This window comes from Bicyclus anynana, chromosome 9, assembly GCF_947172395.1.
Source record: "Bicyclus anynana chromosome 9, ilBicAnyn1.1, whole genome shotgun sequence".
NCBI classification, from domain to species: Eukaryota; Metazoa; Arthropoda; class Insecta; order Lepidoptera; family Nymphalidae; genus Bicyclus; species Bicyclus anynana.
In genome coordinates this window covers 4,692,608-4,714,741 of record NC_069091.1, presented here as the reverse complement: position 1 = coordinate 4,714,741, position 22,134 = coordinate 4,692,608, and the positions used below count along the sequence as shown (strand labels likewise).

The 22,134-nt window shown below is 36.3% G+C and overlaps 1 protein-coding gene across 1 annotated transcript in view; it reads left to right on the top strand.

Moving 5' to 3' along the window:
* Nucleotides 1-3,890: 3,890 nt before the first annotated feature.
* The window catches only part of LOC112047272 (pituitary homeobox homolog Ptx1), a 62,563-nt gene continuing 44,319 nt past the window's right edge, over nucleotides 3,891-22,134 (top strand). The window contains exons 1-2 of the mRNA XM_024084338.2: nucleotides 3,891-4,179; nucleotides 14,446-14,764. Of these exons, the coding sequence (XP_023940106.2) occupies nucleotides 14,569-14,764 (196 nt within the window). The 5' untranslated portion in view covers nucleotides 3,891-4,179; nucleotides 14,446-14,568. The remainder of the gene's footprint in view (nucleotides 4,180-14,445; nucleotides 14,765-22,134) is intronic.

Sequence of the window (22,134 nt, the reverse complement as noted above, 5' to 3'; positions counted from 1 at the left end):
GGGGAATGCCCTCGGATTAGTTGTCGATGAGGGCTGAGATGCTTTATTTTTGGCGAGACATCTGCGACGCGCGATTAGTCAGACGATTTGTTTCTGATTGCAATTTGTTACCGACGTCTGAGTTTCTTTTTTTTATCATGACCTTATGATGAAGTTGAAAACTATTTTTATTTATGTAGGTATATTATATTTTTAGTATTTATATAAATAACTAGCTCATTCTATAATATTATCCTATCCTAACGGTGGCATTCCATACCAAAGCACTGAATACCTCCTAAGGGTTATGTCTCTTAATAAGTTCAAGGTTTTTATTAAACGGACGTTTATAGAAACATGATATTATTATAAAAGGCTTGGCAACTAATTGTACTAAATGATTGAATAGGTAGGTACTTATTTCTAACTTTTTTGTGATAAATATGAAGAAAAGCTAACTAAGTTTATTGATTTTCTTTTTGGACCAAGGAGCTTTTGGAATCCTCGTTACTTAAAATTTTATTTTTGTAACTATTTTTTTAAACTACCGACCAAAAAAACAAAAGCAAGGAGAGGTCACTAAGCGAGATTAATTAATAATGTGATCCAAAAGTACCTGAATCACTGATTTATTTTCTCTAACACTTTAAAAATACAAAAATTGTAAACCTATTTATAGAAGTTTTCTACTTTTTTATTCAAACTCCGTTATAAACTCTAGTAACGTAAGACCTCTGACGCCATCTGAAACAAATAGATACCTGCTGTTAATATTTTTTTGAATATCCTCATTTAACTTTAGGTACTTCATAGCAGAGATTTTATTAGAAAATATAATGTTAGTCAGTCAATTTATACACATTTTCAAAATAATAGATAAGAATGTCAGCCCATTTTTTTTACTGTAGTAACTAAAATCGATTTGAAATATTATTGCGTGATACGACTTATACTATAAAGACTAGTAAAATAAAAAAAGAATATCTAAAAAACAGTCTGTGGCCAGTTCAATGTTTTGGAGTGCTGCATTTTTTTTTAAACTTTACAAGTTGACTACAATCTCACCTGATGGTAAGTGTAAGTAATTTCAGTTATTTTGATTTTAATACAAAATTACTGAACCAATTTTCGTGAAAACTAAATGGGAGCAATCTGGAAATATACCTACTTACCTACTCTTTCAAACCAAAAAAATTAATCAAAATTGGTTAATAAATGACGAAATAATGAGGTAACACACCTACATTAAAAAAAAGCATCGAGAACTTCCTCCTTTTTTTAGAGGCATGGGGCTGACAAACTTTCAGCCTACCTAAAACAAGGTAAGAATGGCTCTCGGTCCCTTTCGTTTACTTATAGGGAAAATCATTTATTAATCAGGGAAAACCCAAAGGAACAGATGGAAAATGTCAAAATTGGCAATTTTGGTATTAGAAATATCACTTTGGATTACTTTAATTGATGGTGTTTGTGGCAAAGCAATGTCTGTGGAGCCAGCTAGCAAAATATAGGTAGGTGCTTTTTTTATTCTTTACAAGTTAGTCTCACCTGATGGTAAGTGATGATGCAATCTAAGATGGAAGCGGGCTAACTTGTTAGGAGGAGGATGAAAATCCACACTACTTTCTTTCTTTCTACACGGCATCGTACCGGAACGCTAAATCGCTTGGTAGGGTAGGTAACTAGCCACGGCGGAAGCCTCCCACCAGCCAGACCTGGACCAATTAAGAAAATCTCAATCGGCCCAGCCAGGGCTCGAACCCAGGACCTCCGTCTTGTAAATCCACCGTGTATACCACTGCGCCACGGAGGCCGTCAAATTGTTAGCCATACAGTGGCGTAGCGTGCCTTGGAGGGTCCCTGTATCAAAATTAGTTGGGACTCAATGAAATAAAGATTTCTCACAAAAGAAACAAAAATGCTTGTTTAAAATCAAAATATTTTGCTTAATATAATAGTGACTTAACATAATTAGGATGAAAACGGGAAAAAAAGAGATTGTTTTTTTCGACTTCTGTCATTTCTGAAGTGACCAACACTGACGGGAAGCACCAGATTATGTGAGATTGTGGATTAAATTTTACTAATTTTTGCTTTCACACGTAAGGGGCCCTGTAGTCCGGGGGCCCCGTATCATTGATATGGATATTGCGGTAGCTACGCCCCTGTAGCCATAATTTATGTTATAGGAATAATAAAGTAATATTTTACTGTTGTAAAATAGGTTAGGATTTGTATTTAATTATTTATGCTTGTAGGTATAAACAGATCGTCATGACTATGATAATGGTACTTACAGATTAAAATATCTGTTTGTCAATATCTTTTCTTTAATAAACAATCTAAACTAATATTATAAAGATGTCTAAATGGACCATAATATTTAAGACAAAATAATGATGTTGATCCTATTTATAGATAGGTATGTTATAAATATATACCTACCTAATATAGTCTACAAGGCCTTGAGAATTAAATGCAGCCCTATATTTGGTAGGTAAGTCTCGAGAATATTTACCTACGAATATATCTACATACATATATCTATGATTAGACATTATATAATATATTAATAGATTGTTAGATATACTATATTCATATGTATAATATGTTATTAATTTCATAATAAAATAAATTATATATGTAATTTGTAATTTATAATCACACTGTTCCTATCTTTTACTAAAAGGACGATAAATACAATTGCTACATATATTATAATAGATAATTTTTACTCACCCAAAAAAATGATACAATATATCTTGGGCTTTTTGCAGTTTCCGTCGGAAAGTTGCCGTCGGTAATCCTGAACACAAATCCCTTGCGCGAATTATCAATTATCAACTACAAAAACTGTTTTGGTGTCAGTATTTGTATGATTACAATAAAGCACGTGGAAATTCCTGAATAAAAGCACACACGGCGTCGCGTTTCAGGCGTGCTCGCTGCAAGAAGGTTGCGCGTCTGGCCGCCATATTGTATCGCGCCCCTCCCACTGCAGCGTTGCGCTCGCTGATTGGTGGATCCGCACGCCGTGGGCGGGGCATACCGCGCCTAAATGTTGCCAGCTTTTTGAATAAATAATTTCAGTAATTTAAGTAATGAAGGCAATTATGGCGTTGTTTAGCTAAGTTTGCGCGGCAGCGAGTGGGAACTTTATATTTATACTCTCTTTATGTACGCCGACGCGGTTAATGCGCCCGATCTGTTTACGTTGCGAACGGTTTATTTATTGCGGGCGACGTTGCAAACGATTTAAACTGCAATTATTTTGCTCGCTATAAGGAAAACATATTGCACGATTTAAATGCTTTGGACGGTGCTCTATAAATTTTAGATGATTCAAATTTTTACAGTCCAGCACTACATTTTTTTTATTAGTAAATACAGACATACAATTGCAAAAAAAAATATCTACATATTGTAATATAAGGAAGTTACATATCATAGGTAGGTACCTACCTAGCAACCTGACTAAGTACCTACAATATGAGTAGACTACTTTATTTTTATCGTATTTAAATACTTTATTATTTTAATATTAATCTACTGAATATGACTATTTATTAGAAAAAAAATTGAAATTACATAAATTCAATTAACTGAATGTCACAATAACGTCCACGTCCACCCGAAGTAAACAGTGACGTCACGAGGCGTCACAGCCGCCCGATAAAAAGTCGATTTTATCCGCATAAGTTCGGCCAGCTGACTGAACCCCGCGCCCGACCCCCGCACGCACTGAAAACTCAACACGGCGAGATTTCAGCGCGAGCGAAACAGCACCATTCGGAAAATGTATACAACAGAGCGAGAGGAGCGTATACGGTCGCGGCGTCGCGGTGGGCGGGAATGCCGAATGATGTATAGAGTGGTGGAGTTAGGTTCAAATTGCGTCGGGAAGTGGCCGAGATTAGAGCCAGTGCGGGCCGTAGCGCGCGCGTTCGTAAGCCCACTTAAGACTGTTTTTAATACTAGTATTTTTTACGCCCCGCAAGGATTTAGCGGATTTTAGAAATACTCAGGTCGAGATCGCGCGGTTTGATTTATCGATATCTGTTCTGTGTTTACGTTTGGTGACGGGCTGACCGCGTGCGTAAGCCGGAGCTTGCAGCAGATTATGACGGATATCCGCGGATTTGGTGGGCTGTGATCCTCTCAGCTGCTGGGACGACTGTACCGGGGAATCATCTGTCCACTGTAAGTAAGCTTCGAGAGCAACTATGACAACGTTAGTAATTGGATACCAATTTGAAAACACTGAGTTCATTTCTTTCTATTAGGGTTCTATAAATCCTGCACAGTTTTAGTATTACCTATAAGTATTTATAGTCCAGGAATTGTATTATCTAACATTTCTCCTTAGATTACTGTGAAAAAAATACTTATTAAGTTTGGAACATTCGATAAGCATTTGACAAATCCAAAAATTTTCATAGTGAAGATTTGTGAGAAATTACCGATAGATATGATATTGATAGATATCCAGATTAACATAGAGCTATAAGCAATATTTTAATTGACATATCCCAAGATATAACTTAGTAGTAGGTAGGTAGGTACCTACTTAGTATAATAATCAGTAAACTTTAAAACTTTAGTATAGGTAGGTACGTACTTAATTTAGTTGACACTTCGGCTAAATGGTAGCGTTATACGAAATGAGTATTAGGTACGAGTATGTTAATAAATAATAATTAATTAGGATTATTAAATTATAAATAAGTACATAATTATGTTTCCGTGCTCGAAATTGATGAATATAAATTGTAAAATATCTTTATCGAAAATCTTTATAATCGATACAGAGATTCGTACATTCTTGGTTTGCTCATTTCAAAATATGTTATTTATTGGGGTTTTCTTTCAAGAAATTCTCTGTAACAGTTTGAAAATGGAAGTCGCTGTTAGTAGATACACCTCCATGATAGAAAAATAATAGATTCTGTGTCTGATTTGTCTGTAATCTGTGTAACATTCCTGAGAATGAGAAAATATAGAGATTGCACCTGCAGTCTCTTAGAGGAAAAGGGGAATTGGTCATGTTTATAAACAGACAAGGTTCTTTTTTAAATTAGTTTGTTAAGGTTAATACACCTGCAGTCTCTCAGAGGAAAAGGGAGCATGTTTTTAAACAGACAAGGTTTTTTTAAATTGGTTTGTTAAGTTTAAATATATATAAATAAATAATTATTGTGTCTGCTAATGCTCATATTATCAATATGGTTCGTAGCGACTCTACTACCGGTTCCGAGGGCAGATCCTATACCTAACTGAACAAACCGAGTATGTATTTTTAAAAAAAATTAAAATATATACTCGGTTATATTATTAGGTTACTATTTTTTATGAATTTACAGATTACTTCTCGTACATAATAAATAAATAAATAAGTCATTTATTCCATTATTACATTTCCAATTTACATTTTAAATTTTGTTAGTAAGTTTTCTTAAATTATGTTAGTAGTTAGTTAGTATATTCTTCTTTAAATATGGACCCCTGAAAGTACTCGTACATACGGTTACGGAGATATTATTTAAACTTAAGCCTAAATCCTACAATTTTGACCCGGGTCTCAACTCAAGTCCTGGAATTTGCTTGAAGTTATTCTCTCTAAGGACCCACACAGGCACCGGTAAATCCATGGAACGTTAAGATATTCGTGTTTGATGTGCAGATAAATCATTTTATTAGGAAATTCAATTGTAGGCACTCAGTACCTTGACTTGAAAATAAATGTGTTTTAACCGCAATTTTAACACTTAAGAGAGCCTACACACACGTAGGTTAGGTAGGTGGGTATATTATTGTCAATAATTATTATAATAAGGACTTTGGACATTATGAAGGCCAAGGTTGCCCTTAAAGAAATATATGCCATATAAAATGATGACTTTCGTCCAACCGCCCTGTTCACTAATTTTGTCTTTAATTATTGAAATAAACATCAAATCGATTGAGAAATTTTATTGGACCAGCGTGGTGGTCTATTGGTCTAACCCCTCTCATTTGAACTTGAGCTCAGCAGTGAGCCGAATATGGGTTGATGATGATGATGATGGATGATGATGATGTTATATTGTGTCAAGTAAAATATTTAGTCAAAGTTAGTGAATTATTCTGCTGGTAGGTACATAAGGCAACCCTACCCTACTATTAGGCCAATAATATAGATAAAATACCTAATTGTATGTGGTCAATCTTACATGTAGTGTAACGGAGCAATACTAACCGTCCATAGCCGTCGGTCACTACAAGTAGGTAAACACAATGGTCGTTATAGAGTCAGAATCAGAATCAGAATCAGAATCGTTTATTAGCAAGAAACGTTAAATTTAGTTAAACAAAGATGTTCTTATGTATTAGGTAACAATGTTTTACCATTAATAGGTACCTATACAAATGTTTAATTAGTCAAATAATAAATAGATATCATTAAAAAATTGCTATAATAAGTGCGTAAAAAATATATTTTCTTACTAGTTTTATGCAACAAAGTTAAACATTATTAGCTAGTGAGGTTTCGTATTTCATCATCATTTATCAACCCATATTCGGCGAGTCTCAGAATGAAACGGGTTAGGCCACGCAGGCCCAATGCGAATTGGTAGACTTAACACACGCAGAGAATCAAGAAAATTCTCTGGTATGCAGGTTTTGATTGAGATACGATATATATTTAATTTCATAAAATGCACATAAATGAAATGTTGTAGGTGCATGTCCCGGACCGAATTCGAATCTACACCGGAGTCAAAGGCAGAGGTCATAATCCACTTAAGTTATCACGGATTTCATATCCTACTTCCTCTACTAATATTATAAACGCAAAAGTTTGTATGGATGTTTTGTTTGTTACTCTTTAACGCCGCTACTACTGAACCGATTTGGCTGAAATTTGGAATGGAAATAGATATTATTCTGGATTAACACATAGGCTACTTTCATCCCGGAAAATCCACGATTTCCGAGGGATTTGTAAAAAACTAAAAATTTCTCGCGGACAAAGTCGCGGGCGTTCGCTAGTTTGTTCATAAATTTTGCCAGGGAACACCTGCTTCTACCACATAAACATGATAAAAATTAATAATACTGAAAATATCTTAAGACGCGTCGTATTAATTAATTTTGCTTTATATGTGTTATCAACATCAATCATTCGTCTTTAACTAAAGCTAATCAAAGTCAATCTATTAATAAATGTGGGTAGGTAAGTAATTAAAATTTAAAATTTTATTGACAAGGCATCCATCTAGATCAGAGATGTTTGAATGATGAAAAAAACGATATTAAAGGTATCTAGAATGCCATCCCATCAGGTATTGATGGATAAAAGTAAATGAAACTGGTCCAAAAAAAATGTTGTAGATAGATTGTGACCTAAGTAATGAAGGTATATATTTTAATTTTGATTTTTTTAATTAAATTTAAATTAAATTATTAAATGACGAATGAACATTGAAATGTCCAAGGGCGGAGCCAGGATTCAGGGGGTTCAAGACATTTTCAGTTCTCACATTAGTAGTAGGTGGTAGGAGGTGAGCTCGTGAGCATTACGGTTTACCAGTGATCGACCCCTTTTCTAAAGTTGATATGATCATTTATTTACATCACTCTGCTTTTCTAACACTAAATAAAACCAACGGCCCCACCGTCCCTTGCTTACGGCTGCAAGGTCTTTCAGATTTCACGAGTATCGTCAAACCTCGCAATGCAAGGACTAAAGGTGTAAATATATTTTCGGCGTCATTCTTTCCTCACACCATTGCATAAAACATTAAGTGAGAAGCAAATATTATATTTAATTTAGTCACACATAAAAAAATTCACGATAAACAGCATAACAGCACCATCTTCCGTCGCCGCAAACGTCTTTTTACACTCCCGATCCCAACGCCGATTGTAGATCCAGACGCCCGAAAAACGTCCTTTACGATTCTGATGATGACATATCAAACGTCACCGCTTCCCAGGCAACACAAACCCAAGCTACACCGGCACGACGACGTCCCTGATATCTGACGTCACCCTGACGTGGATTTTTTAACCCACGACCACCCTTCCAGATTAACCGTCTAAGCCAAGGTCGGAGTTTCATAGGAGACGCCCTTAGAGATTCGTTCCGCTCATCTCTTCTGCTTCTGCCTTTGGTGATCAGGCAATGCTTCTGCGTGTGACGCCGTTGAGGTCCTATTAAGGGGTCACTTCCACAATCAGAAAAAAAGGTCTTTTAGATCTCCTAACGCAGTGAACGTGTTAAAGGCGATAATGGAACATATCGACAGAAATAATATATCATTATCCATTTCGGCTACTGGTGATAAACTGATACGTACCTACTCGTACTGAGTTGATTACAAGATAAAGATAAAAAAGTGAAACCCGACTAAGTACTGTTTAAAATACAGGCACTGTTTAGTTTTACCTTATATGTATATTTTTAAGATTAAGAAAATGCCTAAATCAAACTTCTTCAATCGTACGGTACCAATTTTAATAAACGCTAAAGTTGTTATACTTGTGTTTTGGTAAACAAAATAAGTTTGGACAAAAAATTTATGCTGGATAAATATATTTTTATCCCACGAGAAACCTTTCATACAAACGGAATGAAACTTCAGTCTAAATTTAGATAATGTTGACATGATTTATCTTGATATCCTGTAGTAAACGTCGCGCGGTTTCACCCGCGTAGTTCTCGTTTCCGTAGAAATACAGGGAAAATATAAAGCCTTTAGCCTTCCTCGATAAATAGGCTATCTAACACTGGAGGAATTTTTCAAATCGGACCAGTAGTTGCTGAGATTAGCGCGTTCAATCAAACAAACAAACTCTTCAGCTTCAGGATGTATCTATATCTGGCAGAATCTCGTTCTGTTGTTGGAGAAATCTTTTACTCAAACGAAATGTAACTGCAGTAAGAATTTACCTAGATGAAATAAAATTGTAACATTATCGAAAACAGATTTACAAAGGGCAACCTTTCTCACGGAACGAGTGTGATCCGTGTCAATATCGATACACAAAGTCACGTTATCAGCTGATAGGTGTTCGAGATACAAATAGATACACTCAAATATTTGTGTTACATGTCGCTTAACACATGTTTTACATTCAACTCTCATTCACTTCTACAACTTACACGATGTATTTGATGTACAAAGTTGTGTTGATTTTCAATTGACGACGACGATGTGACATCTGATTTTGTGATTGTCTTGTGTTTTGTGACAAAAAAAATATTGTGTAACCGTATTGTTTATGGTAAACACGAATACCTTTCTGTTTTGTGATATTTGTGTTAGAATTGCGTGTATTGTTAGTGTAGTGTTTGTATTTATAAATCTCTACATTTTGCCGTGTAGTTTTTTTTTTAGTAAAAATGATTTTGTTGTCGGTAACTTTAATCAATTAATGAAAGTTTTTGTTTTATTTATAAAATGGGATCCTTATTTATAAGAGAAACCCTGGGTGAACAAATTGACTGTGTTTTTAACCGGAATCTATTGGTGGTAAGTATGTAAAGTTTATTTGTTTACTGATCTCTAACATAACCTCTAAGTTGATATAGATAGGTCCATAGATATGACTTGTTTTTCATATTGTTGTGTCATTCTTAATGCAATGGTATAAATTATGTACCTACTTTTTATGTACCTACCTTATTGATTACTTTTTCTAAATTTCTTGAAATGCAAAATCATAAGATCTGATAGAACAAAATCATAAGATCTGATAGAACATCAGATCTTATGATTTTGTACCTATATTCGTTATAAATAGCTTGGCTAAAATTTCTTCACTTAAGGAAACTATCTACATAATTACTTAGTGAGAATGGTATTATCATGACATATTTTCTGTCTTTACATAATAATCATTCAAAAAAAATGCAATTTTGATCAATTGTTTGGAATTAAACGAAAAAAGCGTCAAATTGATTAATTTCGCTGGCATGTCTTGTTTAAAATGTATTTAATTCTTAAAACTGAATGGGTTGGTAACATTGAGTTGAGGTAAAATGACATTTTCATAATAATCTTATAGTAATTAATCATAATGATAATCCCGCTTGGAATTTTACTTCATTTACCGTATCATTAAAATATATTTAGGGTTTAAGCAAACTACAGACATTTTCCAATTTGATAAGATGCTGCTTTTTCTGTTAAGTTGTAAGATTTGGATACATTGGACGTAGTTTTAATGTGTAGGTACATACAGATAAGTATTTGAAGACAAGATAGGTAGTTGACAGATATTAGAAACGTTCTCCTGAAGTTCATTTATGTACCTAAAGTGTTTTTCAGTTAGCATGGGTACGGTGACAGTTGCCTTATGACGTTCATAATACGTACTATTATCGTGAATCGCGGCAAACTTTCAAGAGTGAAACGAAGTGTCACCGTACCCATGCTATCTGAAAAACATTTTATACACATACACGCGCTTGGTCAGTTAGAATCACAGCATCCCAAGCCAATCGAACTTCTCAGAACATAATTTGACTATAACTAGGTACTTGGAGATCTTTCTAATCATACTTTTTCAGTTAGATCTACCTACCTAGATTTTTAATAACTAAAATCAGCACTGATTTAGTATTTTCGGTGCCAGTTTAGTTGCAATGTTGTAACTGCAATATTTATTTATGATAACTTTATCTTGAGTAAATCATCTTCAAGGATATAGTGAGAGTGGATGTTAGACATCTTCTTGGCAAGCGCGCTCACCTAGACCTCTCTGTTTTAAATATAATTATTATCATTATCCATATAAAATATTATAGGTACTTGAAAAAAAAAGTATTTTAGTATATAATAATTTCAGTGTGTGTTAAGCCTTAGATGATAAAACAAAGGAAAATAATACCTATAGGTAAATGGGTGTGTCAACACTAATAGTAGGTACCTATGAGAGCCTGTAATAGCTAGACCTATCTAATTTTATACAAGAAAGAAAGAAAATACATTTTATTATAAATTAAATAAATTTACAAAATGCACAATTAACGATGTTATCGCTAACAAGCGATCTCTTCCAGGCTACCTAATGAAGAAACTAATAATGAAAATTATAAAGATAAATAGGGTTATGGTGTACAGTAGTAGGTACTAGAGAAAAGAAAATAAAATCCACGCATTTCATGAGAAAAGAAAGAAAATAGTTAAATATGTACAAAATACTAAGATATATCTACGTACATAATATACAATTAACAAAGTGGTAAGGTTGGAGTCAATACTCCTACTATAGCTAATTTAAGCCTAAAATCTAGAATTTAGGCCGTGGTGGACTATCAACCGTCCAAAACACATTTTTTTTTTATATTTACCTCTCTTATATACCAAATAAATAAAATCATGCCCTCAATCGCTAGTCATTTAGTTTTCAGCCATTTAGGTATAAACCCTTATTCAGGCAAAAAATTATTGGAATTGAATTTTATGGCATCTTTTTGAGAAAATTTTTTAGATCTTGATTTCCCGTAGAAAATATCCAAAAAATCATCTTCTATACTTTGACAATGAGGACAGTTGGCCGATTCACTATTTTGGTCCTATTATTAGCAACCTATTAAAATGTACATTAAATAAATTGACAAAATGCCATTTACCTACTGTTTAATATCCACCAGTAAGCACGGGATGACATTTGTTACATAAAATCTTAATTCCTATTCAATATATCAACTAGCATACTTCAAAGATAGTGAATTTGCCTGCTAGACACTTTATACTAGCCATTAAACCATAGTGGCTTTAGGAGGTAATCCCTAAACCCACTATGATTCAATCTCTAGTAGTATCTGTAGGAGTCTACTGTACTTATGGTAGAATGACCTCACAAAGTTTCAGCTATTGTAAAATGAGGTAGGTCTGGCTATTATAGGCTCTTAGTTCATTATCAACAGCTTAATTTTTTTAGTACCTAACTCACTCATTTTACAAATTGTGATTAAGTGTTCTCTATGAATGAACCAGTATGTCAAACATGCGACCAACGACATATTTCGTGAGGATAAATAGACAAAATGTCAACATAATGCGGCGGATATTTCCGTGTGCGCTACTATTGGTTGACATTTGCGGTTGCCTATTTATATTCAGGAGATACGTCGTTTGGTCGCATGTTGGGCCTACAGATATCATTTTCGATGTAACGTCACGCCTTTCTGTCATAGACATATTGAGATTCATTCATGTTATATATTTATTATCGTGTATTTCTTCATCTATGCTTCAGTGAATAAGTTTGATAAATTTTTGGGGACAGTCTTCTTGAATATATTAGAATCTCAGGCCAATTATTACCTAATATTGGACTTGCATCGCACTTAAATTCACCTATAAAATTGTTTGTCGTTTTTTGAAGGGAACGAGGTAAACTCACACATCGAAAATATTTAACACCAATAAATATAATTATACACCCATTATACATTTTAAATTGTAATACACACACGTGTAATTTTAACACAATGAAACATCGATTCTATATATGCAGTATATTTTTGACAGTGTTAGGTTAGTAGGTTAGTTCGTATATAAGGTAATTGGTCTGAGAATAGAATTTTGTATTACCAGCTAAACAGATAAACGTAATATATACAGATTTGAGGAATGGATAGTTACAATGTCAAAATAGGTACATAAGTGTAATTTAATAATAAATTATAAAATAAAAACTAGGTAATATTAGTTTAAAACTAGTTTGATATCAGTTTGATTGACAGAGTACCTAAATACTAAAATGCAATATTTCAACAAATAAAAAATAACAACTGTGCACTTTAGAATTATTTTTTATTGATTTGACTTATTATGAAATACAGTATTTTTCGTCAATTAACTAACTATATTTCTGTAGCGTACTGGGTGTGACCTTTAAATTTAAACATATGCACATCATAACAGTTAAAAAATAAAACATACAGTATAACTTTACCGCGCCGTCGGGCGAAACGTTAGCGCTTCGATATCATAGCACCTTTGTTCTTTTGTCGAACATTGAATTCCCGACGGCGGCCATATGCAAAAAGGGCAATTAAACCCATAAATCACTATGTGCGAGCATTTTCCCACCTATTATTCCACCTTTTATGATCCCAAAAAGCGATGCCATCTACTGACAGCGCATTTGAAATATGAAAGTTGTTAGGCTGTACTCGTATATCTCCATCACGATGCTATTTAGGTTCAGTGTTTGTTTTTACAGCGCCGTGTGAGCACACTAAATCATGCTGATAATACTTGTTATATAGTACAGATATTTTGGTACAGTTGGAACTTTTTTTGGATTTCGTTTACTCAAAAATAACGATAATTAAGTACCCATATCTACTGTATTTGGACTTAGAATTTTGTAGAAAACTCTTCTTTTGGAAATTTACCTCTAATACGAGTTCTTTTTAGCGTCTGTGTTATGAATGGAAGAAATCAATTCATTCTTTTCCCGAAAATTCGCGGGCATGATGGGTGTTTTATTTTTGAGGTTCACCGAAATTATGTGTTTATAAACAATGTTTAGCTTGTGGTTCTTCGGTTTGTGTTTGCATGTCTATCGTTCTGAAAAGTGACTGAAAATGCCATCTATCAATTCAGTCATAAGAGTCGGTACAGACCAGAGGTTGGTTGGGTTTGAACGAGGATTTAGTTACCTTATTTAATCAAGCAAACAACCTATTTATCTTAGTAGGTTGCTTGCTTATTAGAGCATAGATTAAAACCTATAAGTAAACCCTTCGCTGCATCATACAGTCAGTTTGTCATCATCATCATATCAGCCGATGGACGTCCATTGCAGGACATAGGCCTTTTGTAGGGACTTCCAAACATCATGATAGTGAGCCAGCGACCAGAGTATCCCTGCGACTCACTTGATGTAGTCAGTCTTCCTGGTGGGGATCGACCTTTGCGCTTTCTAATGCGTGGTAGCCATTCCAGCACCTTGAGACCCCATAATGGGACAAGGTTATGACGGCCTCCGTGGCGCAGTTGTATGCGCGGTGGATATACAAGACGGAGGTCATGGGTTCGATCCCCGGCTGGGCAGATTGAGATTTACTTAATTTGTCCAGGTCTGGCTGGTGGGAGGCTTCGGACGTGGCTAGTTACCACCCTACCGGCTGAGACGTACCGCAGAGCGATTTAGCGTTCCGGTACGATGCCGTGTAGAAACCGAAAGGAGTGTGAATTTCGATCTTCGTCCTAACAAGTTATTAGCCCGCTTTCATCTTAGATTGCATCATCACCTACCATCAGGTGAGATTGTGGTCAAGGGCTAACTTGCAAAGAATAAAAAAAAGGTTGCTAGTTTATGAAAGCTGCATCATCATTCGGAGGGGGTCGACCAACATTGTACTTTCTAGTTTTGGGACGCCATTTCAACACCATGGGACCCCACAAAAGGACAGGGTTGTCTATACCGCCATATTATTAAAAACTGTCTCCTTCTTTCAAGGTACACCAAATGCGAGAGGCCTAACAACAAAACGGCAGTCGCATCGGCGACTCATTCATCCAAACGCGACCAAAAGGCTTCACCATTCATCTCCGCGTGTACAAGGAGGCGCTGGCGGCTGGCATGGAGCCGCTAAGCGAGAACGGCTTGTGTCTGAGCGAGCTGGAGCTCCATGGGGGCGGGCATCTCCATGAGTCTGTGGCGGCGTCGGTTGGTTCAGCCATATCGAGCCTGATGGCACCATTGCACCATGAACCACAGCATACGCCGCTGCACCACGCGCCGCCGTTGCATCACGAACCGCTTGAGAAGTTGAAATGTAAGTACGTAGATATATTATAGCATATTTCTCACGATTATACTTGCAATTGTACGTACTCGTTGTAGAGTCAACATCTCCTGAAGATGCTCCGGTTTCGGGGTGATACGTACGTGGAGAGTATTTTGTCGGACCTGGGTGACGTTGTCGCTTGGGTTCGTCGACTTTTCGCGGATGATAGCAATATATACCTAGTCATGATGAACTTCCGCAAAGTAACGCCTGCTTCTTTCCAAGCATATTGTTCGTTTACCGGATCATATCCAAAGACGGCAACGCGCATTGCTGAAAACTATTACTAACATTGAAATAAGGTTAATTTAAACCAGGCGCTTTGAGGAGTTGAGTGTGCGAGAACCGAGAATATTCTCTTCACAGTTTTGAACTCAGCATGCAGATTATGATTCTGGATGTTGCCAGGACGGACCCTTTAATACCTTGTTTTATTAAAAATATCCAATTGTTTCTTATAATTAAGGCCAGTTTTAGCTAATTATTGTAATTTTTTTTAAGAATATTTGCCATATCTTTTTTAAATATGACTTCCCATTCCCCTCCAACTAGTCGGGAAAGACTGTATTAGGAGTGGGTACGACAACTGACCAACGGGGCGGGGATCGAACCACCACCCCTCGGTGATGAGTCTGACAGCTCTTACCGTTGAGCTATTGAGGCTCTAAATTAAAAAGATACTAAAATGAGAATAACAAGAATTCTGTAAAATGTACCTACGTCACTTCGAAACTATGGAATGAATTCAAAAGAAACTTGGCATGATTTGAGTTCATAACTTCATATTACGTAGAAAGTCATAGGATACTTGTTATTAAAAATTGAATAGAAAAACATTCAATTTTAAAGATACAAATATAATATCATTTAAAATAGTCCAAAGTGTGATAATGAACTTTGGACCTTATCATTCATGATGCGTGAATTGTGATGAAACGTCACAAAATATAACAAACAGATTTATTTGTTTAGATGTAATAAGACTTATTCAAATTGTATTAAATCTAATGACGTATACAAATGAAGATAGTGAAAGCTACACATATATAAAGTAAATAGTAACTGTGATTCAGGTGATATTTTGAATAGGTAGAGTAGGCAGGTACACATCAAAAGGATATCCGCAGAAGAACCAAAGTAACCGACATAGCTCAGCGAGCCGCGAAGTTGAAGTGGCAATGGGCAGGGCACGTAGTTCGAAGAGCCGATGACCGTTGGGGTCCCAAGATGCTGGAATGGCGACCCCGCACCGGAAAGCTTGCGTTGGTCGACCTCCCACTAGGTGGACCGAGGACATTCAGCGGGTTGGTTGGTTGGGTTTCTGGCGGCTCGAGACCGTTTCGTTTGGAAGTCCATGCAAGAGGCCTATGTCCAGCAGTGGACGTCCATCGGCTGATAATGATGACGCATTAAAAACAAATGAATATCTATCTGTACTTATAATAAATCTGTAGAGAGGTCAATTCTGTACTTGAAATATATTTCCAAAACTAGCGGACGCCCGCGACCGCCCTTAGACCTCTTTAATCCAGCCCTTACAGTATCGCTGTAAAAATGGAGTAACTTCTCCCAATTTTCCAACATTTCCTTTCTCTGCTCTGCTCCTATTGATCGGGCGTGATGAAAAGTACACTATAACCTGCCCAGGAGTATGAATAATAATTGTACCAAGTTTCGTTAAAATCAGTCGAGTAGTTTTTGTTTCTATAACGAACATATAGACAGACAGACAAAAATTTTACTGATTGCAATTTTGGCATCAATATCACTAATCACCCCTAGGTATACTTTTTATCACGCTACGATCTATAGGAGCAGAGCAGTGAAAGGAAATGTTGGGAAAACGGAAGAAGTTACTCTCTTTTTACAGCAAACTACTGTAAGGGCTGGGGTAAAGAATTCTAAGAGCAGACGAATTCGCGGGCATCCGCTAGTTCATAGCAATTTGTTTTAGTCCCAGAATTGTAAATTTAAGGATCTCAACTTAAAATAAAGGTTAGGTTAGGTTACCTTATTGCCCAAAAGTTGATACACTTTTTTCCCAAAAGATAATTAAACGGGAAATATTCCTTTTTTTGCTCTAAAAACAAGGAATATTTCCCATGTATTTTCAAAATTAAAATAACATTTTCATTCCTCTCGAAAAACCCGTAAAGACTGGTAGGCGTAGGTACGTGGTGCTCGAACCCAAACCTTTATCTCAGTCGATGAGAATTTGTAGCATCATAATTTATTTTTAGTATTACCTCCTGTTGCATATATTTTGGACACTAATCATTAGGTAAGTTCCGTAGTTCAGTTATTTCTTCTTCTCATGATAGTCAATTTTCTTTTACTACTAACAGCATTCAGTTTTTGCATTTCGACCTATATGAAAAAGTGCTATTTTAAGCGTGACTAAAGTAAACCACGTCAAAAATCAAAAATTTCTGGGTTGATATTGTGTTTATTTACGTTATATTTATCTAATACAAGGACAGTTTAATAGAAAAGAAAAAGGAAAACAAAGCAATTGACCAAAAATAGGTAAAATACTTAAATAACCAAATTAAGAAAAATAAAATAAGATAAATAAATATTTATACAACGTCGCTAATTTCTAGCAAATTCGATGATATTTTAAAAAAAAATTTTAATCTTCCTCTTTTATACAATATCATTGGCAAAAATAAGTTTAAATGAGATCATTTTGTGATGAAAATAATAGAGAATTGCGTATCATATCAGCGTGGCATGAATAAACCGTAATTTTGTATACAATGCGATGTGCCCACATATCGCGTCACGCTCGTTGTCGGTCCCTTTGATAAACGGATCACATTTTATAATATTCATCTCTATAAATAAAGTCATCGATTTGTAGCACGTGCAACGGTTTTGATGATCCGTGGCTAGTGACTATTTTATGGATAGTCAAGTGCTTTTCATGATGATGAGTTATTAGTTACTTGTCTTTTATTTTTTTATGCATTTGCGCATGAGGTTGCGTTTAATGTTTTTAAGCAGTTATTGTTCGGAAACATTAAAAAATAAATTAATTAAACAAATAAAAAAACCCGACTGCATAAAGTGCATATCTAAGGTCCCGACTTAGATATTGGATAGAATGATTTCTTCTATATTATTTAGTAGGTCCCGACTGTTTTCTAAATGCTTTCTACACTTCTATACTGAGCTTTTTTTTTCTTTTCAGTTTTTTTACACTTTATTTATGCAGTCGGGTTTTTTTTATTTGTTTAATTAATTAATTTATTTCACACTTTTTAGTTACGATAGATGGTTAATTTCGGATTTATTTATTACGTTCATTACAAAGTACGATAATTTATACGTCCAACCGAGGTTAAGCAAATATTCAAAAAAACCTACGGAACGCTCGGTGGACGAATCCGACTCGCACTTAGCCGATTTTTATAATCAATATATTTAATTTAGTCTATTTTATAACTTCACTTCACAAACCTGCTCGCACCTATAGTCATCCGCCTCGCGTATTTTGTATAAACAACTAATAAATAACGTTTTTCTAATTGTAGTTTTTTTTAAACATGGCCATGATATACCATTTTAGAATCCTCACAAAAAGCTCTTGAATTTGATACCCATATTGCAATATTAGAAAAACATTTTTTTTTCACCTCTAGTCTATAACGTCTCACAGTCGTCTTGTAATTTTTTTTTTAGTTTCACCTATCTAAGAACACTTGGGTTATTAAGACAAATCTAACGATATCCTAATTGCGTAAATCCGTTCAGTGGTTTGGAAGATATGAGGTAATAAAGAATATTACATACATACATACAAGATACGCGCGAAAAACATAACCCTTCTTGTAGTCGGCTAAAAAAATTGATATCAACTTTTAGATTTAAGTGATACCAAAAATTTTTTTGGAAGAGACTCATTTTGCTATAAATTTTATTTACTTTTGTTACGTTTCCGTGGCATCATCCTCATACCCAGTTATTTAATAGCCCACTGCAAGGCCAGGCATCTGTAGGCATCTGTAGGTAGATTCACCACGCTCTTCCTTTGTGGATTGGCAGGCAGGAGTCGAACATTATCTGTAACGTTCGACTCTGTCACGACCACTATTAGAAGTCTTAATGATCAGTTTTATCGGATGTCCTGCCGTTAGCCCTGCAGGGACGTGGACTTGAACGGTGAGTGGCTACTGCATGCTACTATACTGCTGCATAATAATCAATATCAGAGCAAGAAAAGGAAAAAGTATCAAAATACACGCCGAGTACCTTGCTCACGAGATTACCGGCATGTGGAATGTTGTGTCAACTATTATTGTTCCGATAGTCGTTTGAATAATTTTGTATTTAACCAACCAACATTGTTAAAAAATAAAAAAAGGAAATAAATAACAGATAAAAAATATCAGAGCAATATCGGATGCGACAGCTAAAAATGCTCTCGGCAGAACGAGGACCCACCAACACCTGCTAGTGTCTTAAACCAAAGGTTGGCACCCCACCTGCTTAAGTTTAACATCATCTGCGAATGCCCTTATGTTTTCCTAAACCTAAGGTTGTCTGAAAGAACGCTTCTTAGCGATGAGGCCGCCTTTTGTAACCTGCACTTGTAGCACATCGAATCTCTTTCTACGATCACAGACGCTTCGAAAACTAGAAAAATGTATGAGAATGACAGATCTTGATCACGTGACCTGTCGATAGCAAATGTCACTCCCTGCTGCTCTCTTCTTAATCTGTTTCTTTTTCTTTAGTTAAGTTTTATTTTTGTGCTCTAAAAAGAAAGTATAAATAAATAAATAACCCAATTTTTTATAAGCTTTGCTTGCTTTACACTCAGGGTTTAAAAATCCAATTGTACTATTGTAACATCATTATACTATCGGCAATCTAAATCATACAAATATCAAATACTACAAAGGAACAAATTACGCTCATCACGCGCCGGTTAAATAAATTATTCAGTGAAGACTGAATATATCGCGGAACGGGAAGCTGCGTGGGGGGAGGGGGGAGATCGGATAGTTTTTACAAACACATCAATATAGGATTACGCGCCCCTGCCGTTTAGTTACGCAATTAGTATCGGGACAGGGGTGCATACAGGAAGGATCGGTTCTCGGCCTACTGCAAAAATGTTTGGTTTTTGACCGACTACAAAAAACGAGTTTTATATTTTTGCCCTAATTTTTATAATTTTTTAAATTCTGTGTACCTACCTACAATGTACATGTAATTTTACATGTATGTAAAATTACATGTACATTGTAGGTAGGTACACAGAATTTAAAAAAATATAAAAATTAGTGCAGCGAAACACATAACACAATATCAAAATTTATGAAAAATGTTGATATAATTATTAAATGATAAGTAACATTAATTTTAAGGATTGCATTTTATCATCATATTGTAATGATTGGGGGAATTCTTCAAAAATATCACCTAATAATGTACACTTAAAATTTTAGTCTGGCAAGTTCGTTGATGACACTCCCATGATATGCGGGCGACGGGGGGGAAAGAAAGTGAAAGTGTGAAATCGTGCGTGCGGGGAAGTGAGGTGCATCAGTCGTGGGTTTTTCATTCATCGCTACACGCCCCCCGGTCCGCGCGGACCATCGGGAGTGTTACGAACAAAGTTGCCAAGCTTTCTGTCATTTTAAGAATAAAACGAGAGTCAGGAGAGTCAAAGAAGTAGAGTATTGTCTACTTACAATGAGATGGACTAGACAACTGTACGACAAAGACTACGTAATAGTATAACTTCGTGCTATTTAATTACTGAGATTAAGATTTTAAACGATGCTGGTGGACACAATTTTTATGCTAATTGATTATGAAACACGGCTAAAACTCACGTGATATTACGTCGGAGTATGCCCGACTAGTTTCGAACCCATACGGGGCCCTTAGTCATGAGCTGGTTCTTGCATCGCGGCACGATCCAAACTGCGAAGCGGCTGCGCGACGCGCTGCTGCACGCATTGCGCGCGCGGAGAGGGGTTGAGTGGTGGGGAGTGAAGGTTCCGTTACACTCTCCGACGGTTCATTAATGTCATCTTCATTAGACTCGTCTTCTTGTAAGCAAACCGAACTAATGCTATCTTGTTCCAAGTTTGTTGTATGTGACAATGAAAGAAATAGCGGTTTCCACGCTGTGGGCAGCAACCATCCATGATCCCGATTAAAATTCGGGTGACGACTAATTTCTATCGCTTCACGTATCTTACGAGGTACTAGAAACTTTTCCCTTGACAATACAGAAGCCTTATCAAAACGGATATAATGAGTCGTACCCGAAGCTAGAACATGCTCGGCTATTGCTGAACCGTCCGTGTCCACATTCTTCATGCTCCGTATGTGTTCTTTTACCCTTGTGGTGATGTTACGGCGAGTCTCACCGATGTATGATCTACCACAGTCACACGGAATCTTGTACACCCCGGGCACGTTCAGCGGATCCCTATCCTTAGGCGATCGCAGTATACTCTTCACCAGTGCAGGTGGACGAAACCACGTCACTATGTCAAATCTCCGTTGGAGATAGTGGCTGATTTTGTCCGTCACGCCCTTCACATATGTTAAGTACACTGGTGACCGGTTCACACAGGACGGTTTCCGCCTAGTTGTTGTTTGTGCCCATCTGGAACTCTGACGCCAACTATAGCCATTGTTCTCCAGCGCCTGTCTCACCACTCTTAGTTCGCACTCAATATAGGGTGGGTCACAAAGACTTAGGGCTCGATTTATGAGGCTTCTTGGTACCGACGATATCTGCGACGGATGGTGGTGCGAACTCGCATGGAGATATCTATTGGTGTGAGTCGGTTTTCGGTACACCGTTGTATGTAATTCACCACCAGACCCCCGGATCACCATCACGTCTAAAAATGGCAGACCGCCCTCTTTTTCTTCCTCTTTCGTAAAATGAACCTTCTCATGTAGACTATATTATTTGGCCATAATATTCCAGTGTCTCAATAGTCTACATGAGAAGGTTCATTTTACGAAAGAGGAAGAAAAAGAGGGCGGTCTGCCATTTTTAGACGTGATGGTGATCCGGGGGTCTGGTGGTGAATTACATACAACGGTGTACCGAAAACCGACTCACACCAATAGATATCTCCATGCGAGTTCGCACCACCATCCGTCGCAGATATCGTCGGTACCAAGAAGCCTCATAAATCGAGCCCTAAGTCTTTGTGACCCACCCTATATTGAGTGCGAACTAAGAGTGGTGAGACAGGCGCTGGAGAACAATGGCTATAGTTGGCGTCAGAGTTCCAGATGGGCACAAACAACAACTAGGCGGAAACCGTCCTGTGTGAACCGGTCACCAGTGTACTTAACATATGTGAAGGGCGTGACGG